At 30.3% G+C, this 20,064-nt stretch overlaps 5 protein-coding genes across 5 annotated transcripts; 4 read left to right on the top strand and 1 right to left on the bottom strand.

Moving 5' to 3' along the window:
• Positions 1 to 1,617: 1,617 nt before the first annotated feature.
• LOC137826955 (short-chain dehydrogenase/reductase 1) lies at positions 1,618 to 4,211 on the top strand. The gene is made up of 5 exons (XM_068633116.1): positions 1,618 to 1,853; positions 1,959 to 2,205; positions 3,012 to 3,053; positions 3,142 to 3,315; positions 3,412 to 4,211. The coding sequence occupies exons 1-5, from the start codon at positions 1,834 to 1,836 to the stop codon at positions 3,787 to 3,789; spliced, it is 861 nt and encodes a 286-aa protein (XP_068489217.1). The 5' UTR covers positions 1,618 to 1,833; the 3' UTR covers positions 3,790 to 4,211.
• Positions 4,212 to 5,329: 1,118 nt separating this feature from the next.
• LOC137825425 ((+)-neomenthol dehydrogenase) lies at positions 5,330 to 7,407 on the top strand. The gene is made up of 5 exons (XM_068631094.1): positions 5,330 to 5,499; positions 6,038 to 6,284; positions 6,481 to 6,522; positions 6,603 to 6,779; positions 6,866 to 7,407. Exons 1-5 carry the CDS (start codon positions 5,480 to 5,482, stop codon positions 7,241 to 7,243), a joined length of 864 nt encoding a protein of 287 aa, XP_068487195.1. The 5' UTR covers positions 5,330 to 5,479; the 3' UTR covers positions 7,244 to 7,407.
• A 1,193-nt stretch (positions 7,408 to 8,600) lies between these two features.
• LOC137825424 (sm-like protein LSM6A) lies at positions 8,601 to 10,486 on the bottom strand. Its single transcript, XM_068631093.2, has 4 exons — positions 10,318 to 10,486; positions 9,830 to 9,964; positions 9,052 to 9,165; positions 8,601 to 8,917 (listed from the first exon to the last, which is right to left on the bottom strand). Exons 2-4 carry the CDS (start codon positions 9,942 to 9,944, stop codon positions 8,871 to 8,873), a joined length of 276 nt encoding a protein of 91 aa, XP_068487194.1. The 5' UTR covers positions 9,945 to 9,964; positions 10,318 to 10,486; the 3' UTR covers positions 8,601 to 8,870.
• A 1,722-nt stretch (positions 10,487 to 12,208) lies between these two features.
• On the top strand, positions 12,209 to 14,294 carry LOC137825793 ((+)-neomenthol dehydrogenase). The gene is made up of 5 exons (XM_068631583.2): positions 12,209 to 12,340; positions 12,678 to 12,924; positions 13,135 to 13,194; positions 13,464 to 13,643; positions 13,772 to 14,294. The coding sequence occupies exons 1-5, from the start codon at positions 12,321 to 12,323 to the stop codon at positions 14,147 to 14,149; spliced, it is 885 nt and encodes a 294-aa protein (XP_068487684.1). The 5' UTR covers positions 12,209 to 12,320; the 3' UTR covers positions 14,150 to 14,294.
• A 1,177-nt stretch (positions 14,295 to 15,471) lies between these two features.
• On the top strand, positions 15,472 to 18,579 carry LOC137823473 ((+)-neomenthol dehydrogenase). Its single transcript, XM_068628629.2, has 5 exons — positions 15,472 to 15,627; positions 15,753 to 15,999; positions 16,645 to 16,704; positions 17,538 to 17,717; positions 17,855 to 18,579. The coding sequence occupies exons 1-5, from the start codon at positions 15,608 to 15,610 to the stop codon at positions 18,230 to 18,232; spliced, it is 885 nt and encodes a 294-aa protein (XP_068484730.1). The 5' UTR covers positions 15,472 to 15,607; the 3' UTR covers positions 18,233 to 18,579.
• Positions 18,580 to 20,064: the final 1,485 nt, after the last annotated feature.

The following is a 20,064-nucleotide window of genomic DNA, read 5'->3' as shown; positions in this document are numbered from 1 at the left end:
AACATAATTATGAGATTCACTCATGTACATGTAAATAATTAGGTAAACATTTATGTTTAGAAAAGTAATATTTTGACTCATACAAAAAGTGATAAAATAATGACTATCAAGTAGTTGTATAAGTTTATTAAGTTTTTAAGATATGATTATCATTATCTTTCTTTGAAGGTCATCATAAATAATAGAATTAATTAACTTCTTTTTATATATTAATACTCAAAAATCAATTTTATTTCATAGATTTTAAAAAATTTAATATCGTTCCTAATTTTTTTTAACAAGTTAATTTTGATTCTAAATTTTTAAAATAGTTCAGTGTATTCTTAATTCTTTTAAAAAAAATTCAATATAGTAGTCGTAATTTTTTTTAAATGATTCAACGTAAAAGATAATAATGATTTTTTTTCCAAAACTATTACAATTTAAAATCATATTTTTTTGTTAATTTCAGAATTGAGTAGATCGTATAAATAGACATGTAGTTAACTTATGAGATTTAATTTTCCGGTTAAAGTTTTTATCGATTTTAACTTTCAGATTTTAGAGTTTTATCAATTTACCTTTTTACCCTATAAATTAGATTTAATTTGATATTTTTTTAATAATTTACTTATATTTTTTTTATATTATTAAAGTAACTCAATTTTGTAATTAAAAAAAATTGTTTGTTTGCTGAAATTCAATTTTAAATTACACTAATTTTTTAAAAAAACTAATAAAATAAAATAATATATATATATATATATAATTTAATGTATAATGACAATATTGAGGTAATTCTGTTTGAATGAGAAGAATCTAAACTAAGGACAACAATCCTTAATATATACGAACTAAAAATGTCTTTAAATCTCAATAATATTTTCAATATTTATTTTGTCTGTTTACATTATTTGTTCTAATTCAATAACTTACATTGTATACTGAATTTATTTTCTTACTCACACAATTGTTTTTACAGAATAATTACCGAAATGTTAAATATTGACTTCAGAGACAAGTACAAAATCTCTATTTCTGTGCTATTTTAATAATTTTTTTCTTTAAATTTTTGTTTTCCTTTTTAAAATTATTTCACTATTCATTCCTTATCGTTTCAACTATTTATTAATTTTAATTCATTAACCCATTAATTTATAAATTTTTACCTTATTAATTCGTTTAAATATTATTCTGATACTTAATGATTAATTAATTTCATTAATTTATATATTCATTATTTCCTTAATTGATTTAAGTTAGGAGTTAATTCATTGTTTTCTTTAATATTTTTAAATATTACAATCTCTAGATTTTTTTTTAAATAACTTTTCTTAAAAAACATGGTTGGAATAGGTTAGAAAAACTGAGAGTTCTAAATGGTATAAAAAATTCAATATCTTTAGTTTGGATTAGGACACCTAACCCTAAATCCTAAACATGGCTATTCAATTTAAATTTACATGTGAATGAAGGTAAGAGTTATACCATGAGAAATTATTTTACTTGATATGGACCACATGAGAATGTCCATGCTAGATTAGGTGAAGCATTCTTTGGATTTTTGCATTGTCTCTTTCTTCACACATGTTGTGGCCACTCCAGTTAACAATACCATCTAGTATTCCATTTCATCATGCACCACTGTGCAACAAACACAAACAATTTTTTTCATATCTAGAACAATGATGCTGTGGAATAAACAACAACAACAGCAGCAGTAACTAGTAACAGCACAACTAACCCATTTGACTAGCCGCCATTTCTTTCTTTTTGTTTTGAGAAAATTACACCTCTACAACCTTTTTTTTATACATATTCATCTCTCTCCTTAAGCAATCCATTTCAGCATCTATGACAGAGCCAAAACCAAGGTTAGTCAAGTGACACAACATTTTCCACATGCAACGATTCAGATTCCATGTTCTTTGTATGTTATAGCTTGATTTGTAGCATCTGGTTGTGGTTTTTGATTTCAGGTATGCTGTTGTTACTGGAGCAAACAAAGGGATAGGATTGGAGACTGTTAACCAGTTGGCCTCAAATGGAGTGAAGGTGGTGCTCGCTGCCAGAGATGAGAAAAGAGGCCATGAAGCCATTGAGACATTGAAAGAATGTGGTCTCTCTGAGTTGGTGGTTTTTCACCAGCTTGATGTCACTCTCTCTGCTAGTATTCATTCACTAGTAGAGTTTGTCAACACACAGTTTGGGAGACTGGATATATTGGTAAGAAGGCATGCTGAATATTCTCAGCAGTGGAATTCATTTTCAATATCTTATTTTTTAGAATTATTACATGATTTGGAGACATTCTATATCCTTAATGTAGAGACATGAAAATCTTAAACTATTCTATAACATGTTTCTTATTTTTCCTTCTCCAAATAAGATGGTAAATTTATGGATTGTGACTTGACTTAGACATGACTTTTGGTCTCTCACTGAGTTTTTCTCTCCTATTTTCAAAAAAGTTGCAGTCCAGTCTATGTAAAATATTTCCCTTTCCTATATGTTGTCCCTCTTCTAGTCTTCTTTTTTGTTGTACTGAGTTAAGCACTTAAATGGAGGATCATAGACAACTAGATATATAGACAAATCAAATGAAAAATTGTGATAATTTAAACCATTGAAAAGTAAGTAAAAGATTACCATCAACACAAAATTAATGCAAGGTTAACACAAAGGGTATGAAAAAATTGCGAGAACTAGCTAATCTAAGCTGAGAATCGAATAAAATTGAAACTCGATTATTTGTGCATTGTCTTACTAGGATGTGGAAATTATAGTGAATATAGGTTGACTGTAAAGAGTCCAAAAGTGCAATATGCTCTTTTAAAACCTTGAAATATTGTATCGTTTTTTATCAACATTTATAATTACTCATGACTGTACACAAAACAATAAAAAATATACTTAAATAAATCTTTCTTCATGCTTAGAGGAATATTTAGATTAAAAGTCATCTTTGTTTCCCTTTAACTTTATATGAATGAATCATTTTAACCTCTGAAAAATCCCACATTCTTGTATAGGTGAACAATGCAGGAATCAGTGGTGTCAACCCATATGAAATGGTCAGTGTGTATTCTTTTGCCTAATGTAAGGGATTTATGGTCTATGTAGAGCAGTTTTTGAAGCTGAGTTTCTTCTACATGTATGCAGGAAGGATCAATAATTAACTGGAGGGAACTTACTCAAACTTATGAAATGGCAGAAAAGTGCCTAAGAACAAACTACTATGGTGCAAAGGAAACGACTGAGGCATTTCTTCCCCTTTTGAAATTATCCAACTCACCTAGGATTGTTAATGTTTCCTCCCAAGCAGGGTTGTTAAAGGTACAAGAGTGCCTTAATTTTTCTCTTGAGATATGATTTTACATGAAGTCTCCAAACTCTCAACATTGGAAAAATTGTGTTGTGGTGATGTTTCAGGGGATAGCAAACAAATTGGCTAAAGGGGTGTTTGATGATGCTGAAAATCTTACAGAAGATAGAATAGATGAGGTGCTGAAAGAGTTTATGAAAGACTTTAAAGAAGGTTCATTCGGAAACAAAGGTTGGCCAACCTTCTTGTCTTCCTATATGGTCTCAAAAGCAGCCATGAATTCATACACAAGGATTTTGGCCAAGAAGTATCCAAACTTTTGCATCAATTGTGTGTGTCCTGGTTTTGTGAAAACAGACATAAACAGAAACACTGGCTTCTTATCCGTTGAGCAAGGTGCTGCTAGTGTTGTGAGATTAGCACTGCTTCCCAATGGTTCCCCTTCTGGCCTCTTCTATAGCAGGCAAGAAAAGTCAAACTTTTGAGTGATAAAAAAGGAATAAACCATGCAGATTCAAGAACAAACACGAGAGAATGTGCCTCTTGATTATATTTGTGTCATTTTTAGGTGTTAAGAATAAGAGAAGGAAGAGAATATTAGTAACAGTTAGGGGTTGGTTCTGTTTTGCTTCTTTTGTAGGATGAGTATTTTACTCGTAATGAGAGGAGAAATCCTTTAAGGAGAGGATATTTCATGTTCTTTTGCTTCAAAACAATGAAATAGTTTCTTTCTTTTCCATGGTGGATTCATAACTTCGGAAGAATACAGGCTAGTTAGACATTGATTCTCACATTCACCACACTTAGTTAGTATGGTCAAAGTTCTTCTGATTCTAAAAACACAACAGATCATCCACCAGAATGTGTTTAACAGTGTTTAGATTATATGATCGTTTGTGGTTAACGTGATTATCGTCTATCATGTCTAATGACTAGACCGTATATCTCTTCTCAATTTTTACACCATATTTTTTGTTAATTAATTTAAAAGTTTTCTCTAGACTTAGTTCTATATACAGAATTATGTTAAAAAATTTAGAATACTTTCTTATATTTATTTTCTTATATTTTATAATTCAATTAATTTTTTCCATTCGTGTTTATTTTTCTATTTTGTTGAAATTAACATTTCTTATTTAACATGATAAAATGCTATAAATTTCAGATACGTCTCTTAAATTGTGTGTCTCTGTGTTTGACACGTATCGAATATTGATATGCGTATAATATGTATTAGTAAAAATGTTAAATTCAAAAAATATTTTTTAAGTCTATATATTTTAACATAATTTCAAACTAATTTTAAAAATAACAAGTTATTTTTAAGAAATTCAAACTTATGGTATAAGTTTCTATTATCAGAAATAAGAAATAAGAAATAAATCATATATATAATAAATAATATTTAGATTATAAATGTTTTAGGGAAAATGTTTTTATTTAATCTTTTATCATATCTTTATATAATGTGAAATTTTGTAAAGTTATTAATTTTTTTAAATGAATTTAAACTAAAATGTTTTTTTCAAAGATGATAAAGAAAAGAGATAAAAAATTTTAAATTAATTATATTATTTTTAATTTTTGGATTTTAGATAGATGAATTATATTTTTTTTTTATATTGGACTAACCTTATTTATATATATGAATATTGATTGTCAAATTATAATGATATAATATATACATTCTTATTATGAACGAACAGATTAAATAGTTTCAGCGGACAATCTAACAACACAGCAGCACGAGAGACAATGTAATAACAAAAAATCGTAAATGGTGACAAAACAAAATATTTATCAAATTACTCCTTATTCAAGAAAAACAATCATTGCACCAAACTAATAGTCACTTACCATAACTTTAAAATAATGATTTTGCTACCAAAATACACTTTACAAGTGAATATGGCAAAGTGCAATGGCTTCTTATGTAAAATATTTGTACGTTGTTGATGCACCCACGTCCCCACTTGCGCCAATGAGCCACCTCCACTACAAAATTTTGTACGTGTCAAAAACAATGAAGCAATGCAAAGAAAAGACAAAATCAACAATGAAACAAGCTCACACACTTCATTAAGTTTGCCACCAAGTTTTGGAGAAAACCACAAACATTTTTATCCAATATAGCTATCTCCCTCTTTAGCCCATCCATTGAGTTTCAACATTTCTATGGCAGAGCCAAAACTAAGGTTAGTATTGCACCACTTTAGCCCGTGCTTTCTTCATTTAGTCGTGGTCACACTATTATAACTTGGAATAAACACCAATTTATTTGAAGTTACTGTTAAAGTAGTCTCTAAGTTCCTGAAAATAGCTTCACTTGACAGTAAAAGTTGATGAAAAGGAGCGATAGGCAAGAAGATTGAATCTTTCACTGATAAAAGCTAACATTTGTCAGATCCAAAAAAAGGGTTTGCCGAAAATACAAATTTACAGTGGTATATAAGTTCAAATTTTAAAAATATGTGACTTGGAAACTGAAGTTTACGAACTTCTTTGATTTTTTTTTTTAATTTCAGAAACTAATACAATAGCGTCTTTCAATTTTTAGAACTAAAATGATTGTTTAGTTTATAATTTGAACTAAGTCCAATCTACCAAAACCAGGAGAGAAAAATTATTTGTACTTATATACGCTATTTTGGTGTTATTAGACTTTTCTGATTAGATCCAGCACTATTATGAATGTTTACATGAGTTATAAAAATGTGTGGTTTGTTGTGAAAGGTATGCTGTTGTTACTGGAGCAAATAAAGGGATAGGGTTTGAGACTGTTAAACAGTTGGCCTCAAATGGAGTCAAGGTGGTGCTCACAGCCAGAGATGAGATCAGAGGCCAAGAAGCCATTGGGAGATTGAAAGAGTATGGTCTCTCTGATTTGGTGACTTTTCACCAGCTTGATGTCACTCACTCTGCTAGTATTAATTCTCTAGCTGAGTTTGTAAAGACACAGTTTGGAAAACTTGATATCTTGGTATGAAGACCCAATTTCTCATTTTTTCTGTTTATCAGTAAAAAAGCAAATTAATGATTGTAATTTGGAAATATGAGGGAATCTTGTATTTATTGAATGTAAATAAGAACTTGTCTGCTAATTGTTATCCTTAAATCCTTTAGCTTAATATGAACAAATCAATTTAACCTTTTAAGAATAACAAATTCTTGTGCAGGTGAACAATGCAGGAATAAGTGGTGTCAATCTGGATGAAGTGGTGAGTTTGTGTATGTATTTATATATTTGTCTCTGGAGCCTCTATTATTATTATTTTGAGTTTCTTCAACATGAATTCAGGATGAGGGATCAGCATTTAACTGGGAGAAACTCACTCAAACTTGTGCGATGGTTGAAGAGTGCCTAACAACAAACTACTATGGCGCAAAGAAAGCAACTGAGGCATTTCTTCCCCTTCTGCAATTATCCAAGTCTCCTAGGATTGTGAATGTTTCCTCTCAAGCAGGATTCTTAAAGGTAAAAGAATGCCAAACTAATTCATGAGAGATGGTTTACTTTCCCTTGTAAACATTCACAAAATTTTGTTTATGGTGATGTTGCAGAACATAGCAAACGAATGGGCTAAAGGGGTGCTTAATGATGCTGAAAATCTTACTGAAGAGAAAATAGACGAGGTGCTCAAAGAGTTAATCAAAGACTTCAAAGAAAATTCCTTAGAAACTAAAGGCTGGCCAACCTTCTTGTCTGCCTATGTAGTCTCAAAAGCAGCCATGAACTCATACACAAGAATTCTAGCCAAGAAGCATCCAAACATGTACATAAACAGTGTGTGCCCTGGTTTTGTGAAAACAGACATCAACAAAAATTCTGGCATCTTATCTATTGAGGAAGGTGCTGCTAGTGTTGTGCGATTGGCACTTTTGCCTGATGGTTCCCCTTCTGGCCTTTTCTATGTTAGGCAAGAATTGTCCAACTTTTAAATGATTTTAAAAGCTTTGCATTCATGGAGTAACAACAATAAATTGCAATGGCACAAAGTGCCTCTTGCTCATATGTTCCCTTTTTTTTATCATGTTTTACTCTTATGTGATGTGTTGAGTGGAATTGTGGAGGATTACTTGCAAGTTGGACCTTTATCTTCTCACATTGTTCATGTTTGTAAATTTTTTGAGTTTTTATGGTTTAAGTACATGAGATGAACTATTCCTACATTCATAATAATCTAATATAAAATATCTATGCCATGTTAAGTTTACCACTGTTCCATGTTTACTGCCAAACATTAACCTAATATTTTTTTCGTTGAGTGAGAAAGAAACACTCCTACTATTTACTGATTACTGGTTAGACAATAAATATATATAAGTCCATAAATGTAAATAAGTCAAAATTTGTTATTTTATAAAGACTAAAATTATAAGCTTTAAAATTTTGAGCGACAAAATTTAAACAATTTTTTTTATAGAAATCAAAATCAAAATCAAATTACGCTCATTTGTGTGTTCTGGATAATGTTTTATAAAAGAAAGAAAAAAATTAACTAGCACTCGAAGGAGTTAAAGTAGTACAATTCAAAATTCAAAATTAGAGACAAAAAAGAAAAACTAAAATGTTGATCCGAACATACACTAACGTATCTCATTGCCACAACCATCCCATACTAGCAAATTATCAAAATTGAATGGGCGTCGTTGTAAAGAAAAGAACAAAAGGAGAAGATGCTTAGGTGAATTTTATATTTGATAATTACTTACATGCCACTTCATTGTTTTCTTGTTTTCATTTTCAAGGAATTTTGAGCAGAAAGAAAATGTTATTTGTTACATTGTGCAAACTTGAGTTAGATTTAGTAAATACTTCAAATTAGAAGTCGACCATGACTGTTATTGGCCGTATTTTCTTTCAGCATTGAAAAAAGAAAACAGTAAATGAGCTCAAGAAGAAACAGACCCCGGAAAGTCCCTTCACTACATGCTATAGTAAAAATAAAATCAATTTCTAACCTTTTAAATTTATTTCTGTATTTATTTTTAACCTTTTCAGATTTCAATTGGTTAAACAAAACGACAAAACTTATGTTTCAAACTTATTCAACAGAGTTTATGCTCAATCAAATCAAACCAGACAATCACTATCCATAACTACCCTTCTGAATCTACAAACATCGCTCGAAGAACATACTCATTACAGTATGAGGGGCCCAAACTTGTTGGATTATAATGGTTAACTTTAGAGGTCAGACCACATTGACAGTTTGACCCTCTACGAGTTATGTTGAGACAAGTTGAGCCATCCAACCAAAGTGAAGAACTACCCAAAAGAAGATTTGCATAGGCATAATATATAACATAGTAACATGTCATTGAAGAAAACTAAAAGAAAAATCAAAGTGATGGCAGTTTCTATTACAAATTTGAATTTTCAAAGCAGGCTAAAAATTCTATCAAAATATGTCAACATGCATTTTACAAACTGACCATACTGCTTTGGCTTACACATAACCAGGGTAAATCGTCTACAATAGGAAGAGTTGCAACATAAAGGCAGTCTCTAAAAATTCATTCGCGTGTTCCAAACATAAAAAAAACATCAACATTCCTATACATTCTACGCCCCCTCTGCTAGAGTCCTCTTTGAGGTACTGATGTATAGAACTGCATCAAATAAAATAAAGTTTCCAATTATTTCTTCAACAAAATATCTATTGTGAATAAAAAATAATATTTCAATTTTCCAAATATATATATATATGTGTGTGTGTGTAACATTGCTTTTCAAATATTAGTACCATTATTTCCTCGGATGAAAGCGTCACCATACTTGTTCTTCAGTTGTCCATTGACATATTCCTCCGTCTGCTCCATTGCAATATTCATATAACCATCTAGACAGGCAAGTATACCTGCACGATTAGCCAAAACGAGTGAGCCTACCTCATGCATACAGAGAAAGCATAACATAACAGATACAAAACTATACAGTGGACATGGGCACCAATATGCAAATTCACAATGCAAATCCATCAAACATTGAATTTGATAATCCATTGAAGGTCATAATTTGAACTACTCTCCCTCGTTTTGTCACTTTAATCATCAATTCCTTTTCAAATACTCTCGGAAACATATCATACATAAACTACTATCTTCAAACATGAGTTAAAAAGGTGCCTGTATGAATATACAAGTTTCCAACAATTTTGGGCAGGGCTCAAACACAGGTTGCCCAGAAATCTTAATCAATATCTGAGATCAAGAATTTGACTAAATAAAAAAATTTCTTATCCAATCAGCCAAATCATCAGGTTTTCTCTCAACAAAGCAGAAAAAACTGTGACAAGAAAATATGGACCAAGCATTAACATATCAATACATCATATCCAGCCCCGATATATCCATTAATTCACAAGCAAACAAACCCATACACACCCAATACAAAAATATGAAAGAAAATAAACCAAAACATGTCGGCACTAACAGTCTTTAACTTTTTATCAACATTTAGCAAAAAATCATGATCTGCGTATCTAGGGAACACGAAAAAAAGTAGTAAATGAAGAGAGAAACCTCGGTAATCAACACCGGAATTGAGCTTGACGACAACCGGCCTTCCACGAATGGATTTGAGGAAATCAGCAGGGGTTTTTGTGGTTCCTGATCCTCCTTTCTCAGTTCCACTCATTTTACCTTAACTTCAAAAACCTGCCAAGGAAAAACAGAATAACTTCAATCAATCACACACACAGGCACCGTATAAGGCATCCATTTCCCTCCTCACTGAAGCATTTTCACAAACAGCTTACGGTGAGTTAACACAATGTAATAAAAAAGGAATGAGCTGTTAATTCTCTCTCGAAATTCCAATTGACCCTCTCTAATTCGGTCCTAAACTAAACCTCTGGAATTTGACCTCAACCAGGTGCATGAAAAGGCTACGTAATCAAGATTCACAAAAGAATATAATATACAAGAAAAGTAAAGAAAATATAGAAAAAGAAGGAACAGTGTTGTGATAGTGAGAGTGAAAAATTGAAGAATGGTTTAGAAGAGCGTACCTGAGATGAAGTGAATTGACTTCACACACGGATCCTCTCTCTTCTCTTCCTCAGATGCTTTTGAAAACAGAGAGATGGCAAAATAAGAAGACACAAGTAACGTTGAAAAACCCAAAAAAAAAAACCCTAGGGTTTCAAAATCAACCAATCTAATTTTCTAACGCTCCCACACAGCGTGAAAAAAAACTCAAAAAATAAAAATTATATTAGTTAAATATGTATTTTTTTTTCAATCATATTATTGGTACCAACTTGCAATCGTGTAGTAAGTTAAAAATAATCAGTTAATAAAAGTTAGACAAATAATATTTTATCTTGTAAATCAAACTTAAATTATATGTTTCAATTCTTAAATTATATGTTTCAATTTAACTCTTTGTCTTCATAATTGTTTGAATATGCAAGCTTGATTTGATTAAATTTTCATATAGAGTGTGAATACATTTATTTTTTATTATTTTAAAATTAAACAAGTCTAGTCTATCTTAATATCATATCATCTAATTATTAACACATGTTCCTACTAAGTGCACAGTAATAAATGACGTACCTTTCTTTTTAGAATGTGTGTTATTTATATTATTTTAATGGATTTATCTTATTGGGGCTTGATTAGTGGAATGGATCACACTTATGGAATACCTAATGACAGATTAACTTCACTGACCTTGGCGAGCGTTAATGAATTTATGTGTCGGTCGGTCGGGCAGTTCGTGGTGATTTCCATGGTCTCGGAGGTAGACGAATCTCGGTCAGGAAGATTGAATCTCGATCTCGCCCATACCAGTACAACACAAAATAGCCAGTTAATATATATATATATATATATATATATATATGGATTATTCATTATAATTGTTTTTTTTTATGTGGACAACTTTTTTTTTTATCTTATCCTTATATTAATATTTTATTTTAGTTATTTTCTCATTTTATAATTATCTAAATTTAAAACTAAAAAAAGTTAATATTAAATTTTTTAAAAAATATTTATGGTTTGTAACCACTATTTTAGTGAATACAATTACTTACTGATTTTCCTTTTATTAATACTAGTAGACATATAATTTATAAATTATCTAAGTGCAGTTATTGATATATTGTGAAAAACATAGTCAACATAATAGTTAAATTTAAAATGTCATGTAATGTGGTAAAAAAACTTAATATAATGCAATATAGTTTTTATAGTAAAAAATATATTAAACAAATTCAAATTTATAATACAATAAACTTAATTATATTAAAACAATTACGTCATTTGTTTCATTCTCAATACTGGTAAATCATTAATTTCGATGTGTTAGACGAGGAAAAGTTCTTACTAAGTGAAACAATTTATTTTTTTTCATATTTTCATCTTTCTTAAAATTATAGTTTTTATTTATTATTATTTGATTCACATATTTATATTAAGCGTATAGATTTATAGTTTATTTTAATAAATACGAATATATTATATCCATATATAAAAATTATTACTTTTTATAAATAAATTTTAAGAATGATACTATAGTTTAGTTTGGTTTTAAAAACTGTTTTTTTTAATCTTAATAAGAATATGCAAATAAGAAAAAAAAAATTATCGGCAAAGAAAATAATAAATAAAAATTTGTAAATTTTTAAAATTAAAAGAATTATGAATGATATGTTTTATATAATTTGATTATTGTTATAATTTAATTAATAAAAAAATATAAGCATCCAAATTTAAATTTCAATGACTAGGGCATGGAATCAATGGGTTGCAACAGCCGTCTATAATATCCAAATCCAAAAGGAAATTGGTCAACATGTTTTGAAATTTGTAAAAACATACATTGACATTAACAAACATGATACATTGAAAGTAACAAACATCCAATTGTTGTGTATATTTCTTAGTTCATATTTTGAACAAAGAAAAAGGCCAAAGTTGAAGAATCACTGCTTATTAATAAGGTTGATCATTGTGATGCATTAAAGGTTGATAGACAGTTATCATCTTCTAGTTGCTGTGTGCAATGGGGGAGGAAGCAAAAAGGTTTAACTTTTGTTTACCTTAAGTTTTTGTTTCTAAGTATATTAGACTAAGATCTGAGATTTTGTTTTAGATTAAACATTACACTTAACTTCTTTGTAGGGATATATAGTATAACGTTTTCCTATTGAAATGTTAGTATAATATATAAGAAAGAAGTGTCTGTATAATATTTTTCAAACAATTAAGAAACTAGTGTATGATTGAAAAAGATGGAATATTAGAAGCAATCTGACAAAGTGTGAGAAATTATCAATATAATATACTCTTTTTTTCTACTAACTGAATAGACTTTCTAAGTTCTAACCACAGAGTGATTACTTTCTGAACTATCTTTCAGGTATGCTGTTGTGACAGGAGCAAACAAAGGGATTGGTTTTGGTGTGTGTAAGAAGTTGGCTTCAAATGGGATTGTGGTGGTGCTAACAGCTAGAGATGAGGGGAGGGGCTTGAAAGCTGTTGAAACACTGAAAGAGTTTGGTCTCTCAGACCTTCTGGTTTTTCATCAGCTTGATGTGGATGACCCTGCTAGTGTTGCTGCCTTGGCTCATTTCATCAAAACCAAATTTGGGAAACTTGATATCTTGGTATCAATCATAATTTCTTGTTTTTCTTTGCAAAGTAACTATTTGATTGTCACATAAAAATACTGAGTTATACACCTGAAGTGTTGTCAAATCTATAAAATGATATAGTGAAGTGTAGATTTCACATTACATTCATAATAATGTATCAAAATTAGGAACTTCCTTTTCACCATGTTATTTAAAATCTTCACTTTTTTGGTACTGATGCAGGTGAATAATGCAGCTGTTACTGGGGGTAAATTATTAGATGGTGACGCTTTACTTAGAAGGGTTGGTTTGCTTGTTCTTTTTTGCTTTTCTTAATCTATCTACTCCTATTCTGATCAAGCTATAAAATGTTGTACTCTGAAAGTCAAGTACTATTTCTGAGTTAGCAAGGTTGATTAAAATCATTCTCCTCATTCCTCAAACCAACAATTTATCTTTTCATTTCCTTGTTTTAGAGCCATGTAAAATGCAGGTATGTTCCATATTCACCTATCGGTCTCTGTGTATTGTAATGGAGAAGAAACTGATTATAAATGGCATATTTGTTGTAGAGAAATGGTGAAAAAGTTGATTGGAGTGAAGTAGGGTATCAAACATATGAGTTAGCTGAACAATGTGTGGAAACAAACTTCTATGGTGTGGAAAGGATAACTGAAGCTCTTATTCCCCTTCTCCAGCTATCCACTTCACCAAGAATTATCAATATTTCCTCCAGAGCAGGGCTCTTGAAGGTATACTGATTTATTATTTCATATTTAAAATTGTTTTATTGTTTAAGTAAATAGAGCATAAATTGTAAAGTGACACATGATAGAACATGTTAAGATGGTTTATTATTTTTGTTCTTTGACTGTTTCAGAACATACCTAATGAGTGGGCTAGAACAGTGTTCAGTGACATTGAAAACCTTACAATAGAAAAAATAGATAGGGTACTGAAAGAGTTTCAGAAAGATTTCAAAGAGGGATCATTGGAAATCAAAGGTTGGCCAGTTTTTGCTTCTGCTTATACAATGTCAAAAGCAGCTTTGAATGCTTACACAAGGATTATGGCCAAGAAAAATCCACATTTTCACATAAACTCTGTGTGCCCTGGCTTTGTCAAGACAGATATGAACAACAACACTGGACTATTAAGCATTGATGAAGGTTCTGAAACTCCTGTAATGTTGGCACTGTTGCCAAGTAATGTTCCTTCTGGTTGCTTCATTTCTCAGGGTGAAGTAGTGCCCTTTTGATCATTGAATATCCATTTATTTAGCAGAAAGTTCTGAATAAGTAAGTAGATAGTCATGAAAATTAATTTAGTTCTATCCAGAGTCTATATTAAGGCTATTTTCTACACCAAATTTATGTAGGTTCTGTTTCTGCTAGTAAGTTTGTGGCATGTTTGATGAATAAAAGTTCTGTGATTTCATGCTTTTCTGTGTATTACAGTTTTCTTCAGTACACTCCAGAAAGAGGAATTACTCAATAATGAAGAACAACTTCTCTGCTTAGATTTTTATTACATATATATTGCCATAAGAACTATTTACATATTTAAATTTGATTACAATGAACATAAAAATTAAAAGTTTTAATTTGAATTTTTAAAATACTTTTAATTTATAACTATTTTTTATTAACTATCATTTATCCTACTCTTTTAATACTTTTAATATATGTTTAACATGATAATATTTTCCAATCAAATAGGGATAATAAATTAGTGCAATTAGGACTGGGTAAATAAACCACGTGAGCTAACTTTCCTCATTTTTAATATATTTCTATTTTACTTCTTCCATATTTTCTGTTTCTCAGCCATGACTTTTTAATACTAATATAAATGAAAACTATATTTGATATATTATTATTAATAAATTTGAGTGATGAATTATATAAAATAAATTGAGTGATTAATAATGAAAAAATAAAATAAAATATTACATGTTTTATACATTACTAAAAAAATATTAAATAAAAATTAATTATAGAAAAAAATTATTAACTAAATTAAATACTATTTTAGGAAAAAAATTAATAGTATGTGATGTAATTTTTAAATTTATAAACTAATTTTTAAATTGATATTTAACTAACTATTAACTACTTTAAAATTTTTAACTTTAAAATTTTTAACTTTAAAATTTTTAAAGGAGTAGTTAAAACTTTAATAGTTAAATAAATAAATTTATCTAAAAATTAATTTATAAATTATTTTAAATATTAATAATTTTTGAATTTTTAAATAGCATTTAATTTAATTAATATAGTAATTAATTGTTTTTTATTTTTAAAACTAATTTTTAATTAATAATTTTCTCGTATCGATGGTATGAAATCTAACTAAATTAGTAACCAATATATATTCACAAGAATCCCTTATAAAATTTATTAATAACTTTTCAATTTTGTGAAATAACATGAAAAAGTATGAACCACAAATAACTTTAACATGCCAAAATTTTTTTTTGAAATAATATTATCAAGTAAATAAATTTTTTGTGTCCAAAATAAACATATTAATTTCTTAGAAAATAACAAATAAATAAACAAACCGTGACTTTTGTTTCCAATACTGAAAGTCAAACTCAAGAAATATGTTCCAGAAGTTGAAGAAAAAGTTGACATAAAAGAAAAGAGCTGGTGAACTCACCTCTTAAAACTGGTGTCAAATTTCCAAAAGCTCACAAAGGTCTCTTGCATAAACAATGGCAGCAGCAACCATAAGGTACATGTTTCTTCAAGTCTCATCATCCATATTATATGGTGCACAAATTTTAATCAATCATAGAATAACAAAGAATTTTAAGTGCTTATTTTTCCATAACTTTGATGGATTGATTTATGTTACAGGTATGCAGTTGTCACAGGAGCAAACAAAGGGATAGGATTTGGGATTTGCAAGCAATTGATTTCTAATGGTATCACTGTGGTGCTAACAGCAAGGGATGAAAAAAGGGGTATTGAAGCTGTTGAAAAACTGAAAGAGTTTGGTGCGTCTGACCAAGTGGTGTTTCATCAGCTTGATGTGACTGACCCTAAAAGCATTGAATCCCTTGCAAATTTCATCAAAACCCAGTTTGGGAAACTTGATATCTTGGTATGATAAAGTTTTAGCATCTTATTATATGTTTCCTCATCCTTTTTCTTGTCGATCCCAGCAGAAGCACCAGGGCAGGCACACACATCTTATTCTGTCTGTTAGAAGGAGAATGCTATCACAAGATGAAGATTATTATATGAATTAAGATGGTACATATTGTGAAGAAGGGTAGGAATTTGACCTATAAAATACAATGAGTTGGTGAAGTTTGAAGGATGAAATACAGTTTCAGCCATTGACTTTTTGAAAAATTTTCAGTTTAAATTATAATATATGCCGAATTTGTTCTGGATGCACTAATATTTTATCACAGTTTTAAACCCTTAATTTCTAAATCAAGGATTGTAATTGCATCCTCCTTACAGAGCCAAACAGTGAAGGAGAAAAAGGTTTAAGAACAGGCTAGCATCTAAATCCTCATTTTTGGAAGTTCATTTCGTTTCATGACTTCATCCATGTTCGTATTCAATAATTGAAACTTTTAGTTAGCAAGCACTTGTCCAGTACCAACTCTTAGATCGGTTGGATCTTACTGTTCTTCTGCTGTGTGTTCCTTGTATAGTTCATTTTTCTTTCCATTACCATGCACATACCTATTTGGAAGTTGGAATGAATGATGATTAATGTTTGAATTCTGATTAGGTGAATAATGCAGGAGTCAGTGGAACTAGTGTTGACCATGATGCTATAGCTGCTGCAGGGGTATGTATTCCAAGTTATATATAATATTCAGTTCGTCTTCAAACCTGAGAGCTGAAAGTTCACTAGGAAACGTTAATTTATAGTAATTTGATTGAAGGCTTTTGATCTAGTTTGTGAATGGTTTTCTAGAATGTATTGTCTGCAGCTTTTTAGTTTGCATAGACGATAGGCCAAACATCCTACATTGGGGGTTATAAAAGAAGACAAATTTTAGCACAATTTAACATTTGTAAGCATAAGATCAACAATGGTAGAGCTTTTAATCATGATGGGCACAAAGTTTCAAAAATACAACATATACTCACTCTTAGAATTTGGAATTGGACTTAACCCTAAAGATAGCTTAAGAGTTGAGGTAGTTCTCAGTTTATATACTTTATTTCGATCATATTACTAGCCATCATGGGATTTCCAACATTCTCCTCATACTAAATGACTAGACATTTTGAGTGTGAAGTTTGCAAATTAAACATCTACAAGTGGTCTAATAATGATCAATAATATAGGTGGCCAAATAGCCCCACCAACAAAAGTTTGAATAAACTTTGACACCATCTTAAAATGTGTAGCTCCATCCACCACTCAGTTATTTTTCTTTGGCCAATGATATTCTCTCATCCATGTTTCTATGTGATTCTGTCATAATAAACATTTCCTTGTCCAAGAAATATCTGGCCTTACATTTTAATTATATTCAAATTTCTTCGGATGGAACTTAATCTTCGTTCTTGCAAAAGACATCTTAATTATAAAGAGTTTTTTATTTTTATTTGAAGATGTCTACCCTTATTTGCGGTAAGGAAAGAGGTTAACTTTCTTCTCTTTGACAACAGGAAAAACTTGGCAGTGTTGATTGGAGAAAATTCGCACATGAAACTTATGAATCTGCAGAATCAAGCATTAGAACAAATTACTATGGAGCCAAATTAATGTGTGAAGCATTTATTCCCCTTCTAGAATTGTCAGACTCACCAAGGATTGTTAATGTTTCCTCCGTCATGGGGAAGTTGGAGGTATATGTAACTAATATGCATGAACTTGTTACTGTGTCCTGTGTCTTGCATCACAATCTGGCTAGCCAACTTTTACTATGTGATATTTCTTCAGTCATTTTGATGTATTTGATATACTATTGTTCATGCTGATGCAGAAAATACCAAATGAATCGGCTAGAGGAGTCCTAAGTGATGTTGAAAGCTTAACAGAAGAAAAGGTGGAAGAAGTTTTGAATCAGTTTCTAAATGGTTTTAAAGAGGGTTCATTACAAACCAATGGGTGGCCAGATGTGCTTTCTGCATATATAGTCTCAAAAGCTGCTTTGACTGCCTACACAAGAGTCCTTGCCAAGAAGTACCCATCTTTCTGCATCAATGCTGTTTGCCCTGGCTTTGTGAAAACAGATTTAAACTTCAATATTGGCTATTTTAGTATTGAAGAAGGTGCTGAAAGTGTTGTAAGGTTGGCTCTGCTACCTAATGGAGGTCCTTCTGGTCTCTTCTTTTCTCGAAGTGAAGTGACATCAGTCTGATAAAAGGTTCACTGTGTACTTGAAGAGAATGAATAAGTAATAAGCTATGTTTCATGTTAGGACATGTGTCATGTACCTTGCACAACAGGAAGATAAGGCACATATCTACCCATCATGGCTAAGAACAACCCTACAGTGAATTGCAGATGCTACAGGGTTATGTTGCCAATAGTGGTGAACTACACAGTATAATCACACTAATGATTTGAGAAATCAATTTAGACACAGTGTATTGATTGTTAAAATTATTAGTTTATGGAAGACTTAAATGATCTTTACTACAAGTTAATACATGTCTTACTTACCTATTTGTAAGCTTATTAATTTGTAAAGCTGGTATGTTAGTACTTCTCTGCTTCAAAAACTGCTATACTCTTGTTATTTATGACCCTAAATAATTGATGAAGGAACTGAACATCCTCTAATCTCAGCTAACACAAGTTGTGATGGCATTGAGCTCTTCTCTTTTACGGTTTTTGTGGTGGTTTGCGGAAGCTTCAATGGGTTGTAGGTGGATCAAGGCTCTCCTAGGAGTTGTGGTAGCCTTGGAGGTGCATGAAGAGTAGGAGAGTGAGAGAGGTTCGACCAACTCTTTTTTATAGGTGAAAGGGTTGAAGATTAAAGACCTAAATCTAGAGAGATTTTAGGCAAGGGTATTACAGTAAATGAAGATGAATATTCCTTGTCTGATGTGATGCTTTAATGTAGCGTACGTAATCGCACGTAATCGTAATAAAGAAAGAGAGGTTTTGATGAACCCTAATTGTAGAGAAAAATAAATATAAAAGAAACTTTTATTCACTTGTCTATTAGAGAGTAAAATACATGGTGTATATATAAGAAAAAGATTAAGACCTAGCTGAAACAGAAAAGGAAAGTTTGGTCAAACAAACAAAGCCCAATAATTTAAAATAGAAAAATAAATATATTAACAAAGGGAGTAAGAATGACACATTTTGGTAGCATTTCATTACTCAAATTAATCTTGAATTTACATGACCTAAGCTCCTCTATATATAGTAAGAGTGGGTTGAATATGAAAAGAGAATTGGAGGGAATTTCAAATGAAAAAAACTTTGAAAGTGGCACCCATTTTTAGACTTAGCACATGTAGCATATTTAACATGTGATGAAAAACATTTAACACATGTTAAATATGAAATATGTAGAAAATGTGTCTTGGTTAAACATAACCGGCCTTGGTTAAAATTAGGTGTTTTAGAAATTCTAATTTAACCAAGGTTGGTTTTTAGGTGCCAAATTTTATCTAAGGAAAAATTACAAATAAAATTTCTAATCTAATTTTGACAAAAAATTAAAATCTAATCTACACTAGAATCTATGGCATGTAAAAATGTGTCCTCCTGATCCCTCTTTGACTATGACTCTAGTGGTTGCCTCAATTTGGTGGTCTTTCAATGGGTTGGTGCTGGTGCCTCTTCTATCAAACTGCCTTCAAATCCTTGTTTCTTTTGACAAGAATCAAGAGCCACAATTTTAACTCAAAATATTTTGTTTTCATCAAGAGTGATGAACAGTATGAATAGTCATTGTTGTTACAAGTTTGTGGTTCTTGAAGGAGAAACTAAGTTAATCTACTATTAAACTCTTTTCTGGATATACTAATGTTCTTTAAGCTTATATACACTTGTAAAAACTCTCAAATCAAGAAAAGAGTTAGGCTATGTTACAGATGTTATTTCAATAATTTATAGTCTTTTTTTACTAGCTGAAAATTTTGTTCGAACACTTTAATACTTTTTAATATTTTTTAAATTCATACATTTTTATCATGATTTTTTTACATTACACAATTTTTGGACCATTTCAAG

The sequence above is a fragment of the Phaseolus vulgaris genome, chromosome 8 (genome assembly GCF_051622355.1).
Source record: "Phaseolus vulgaris cultivar YP4 chromosome 8, ASM5162235v1, whole genome shotgun sequence".
In the NCBI taxonomy this organism is placed as follows: domain Eukaryota; kingdom Viridiplantae; phylum Streptophyta; class Magnoliopsida; order Fabales; family Fabaceae; genus Phaseolus; species Phaseolus vulgaris.
This window is presented reverse-complemented; position numbering and strand designations above follow the sequence as displayed.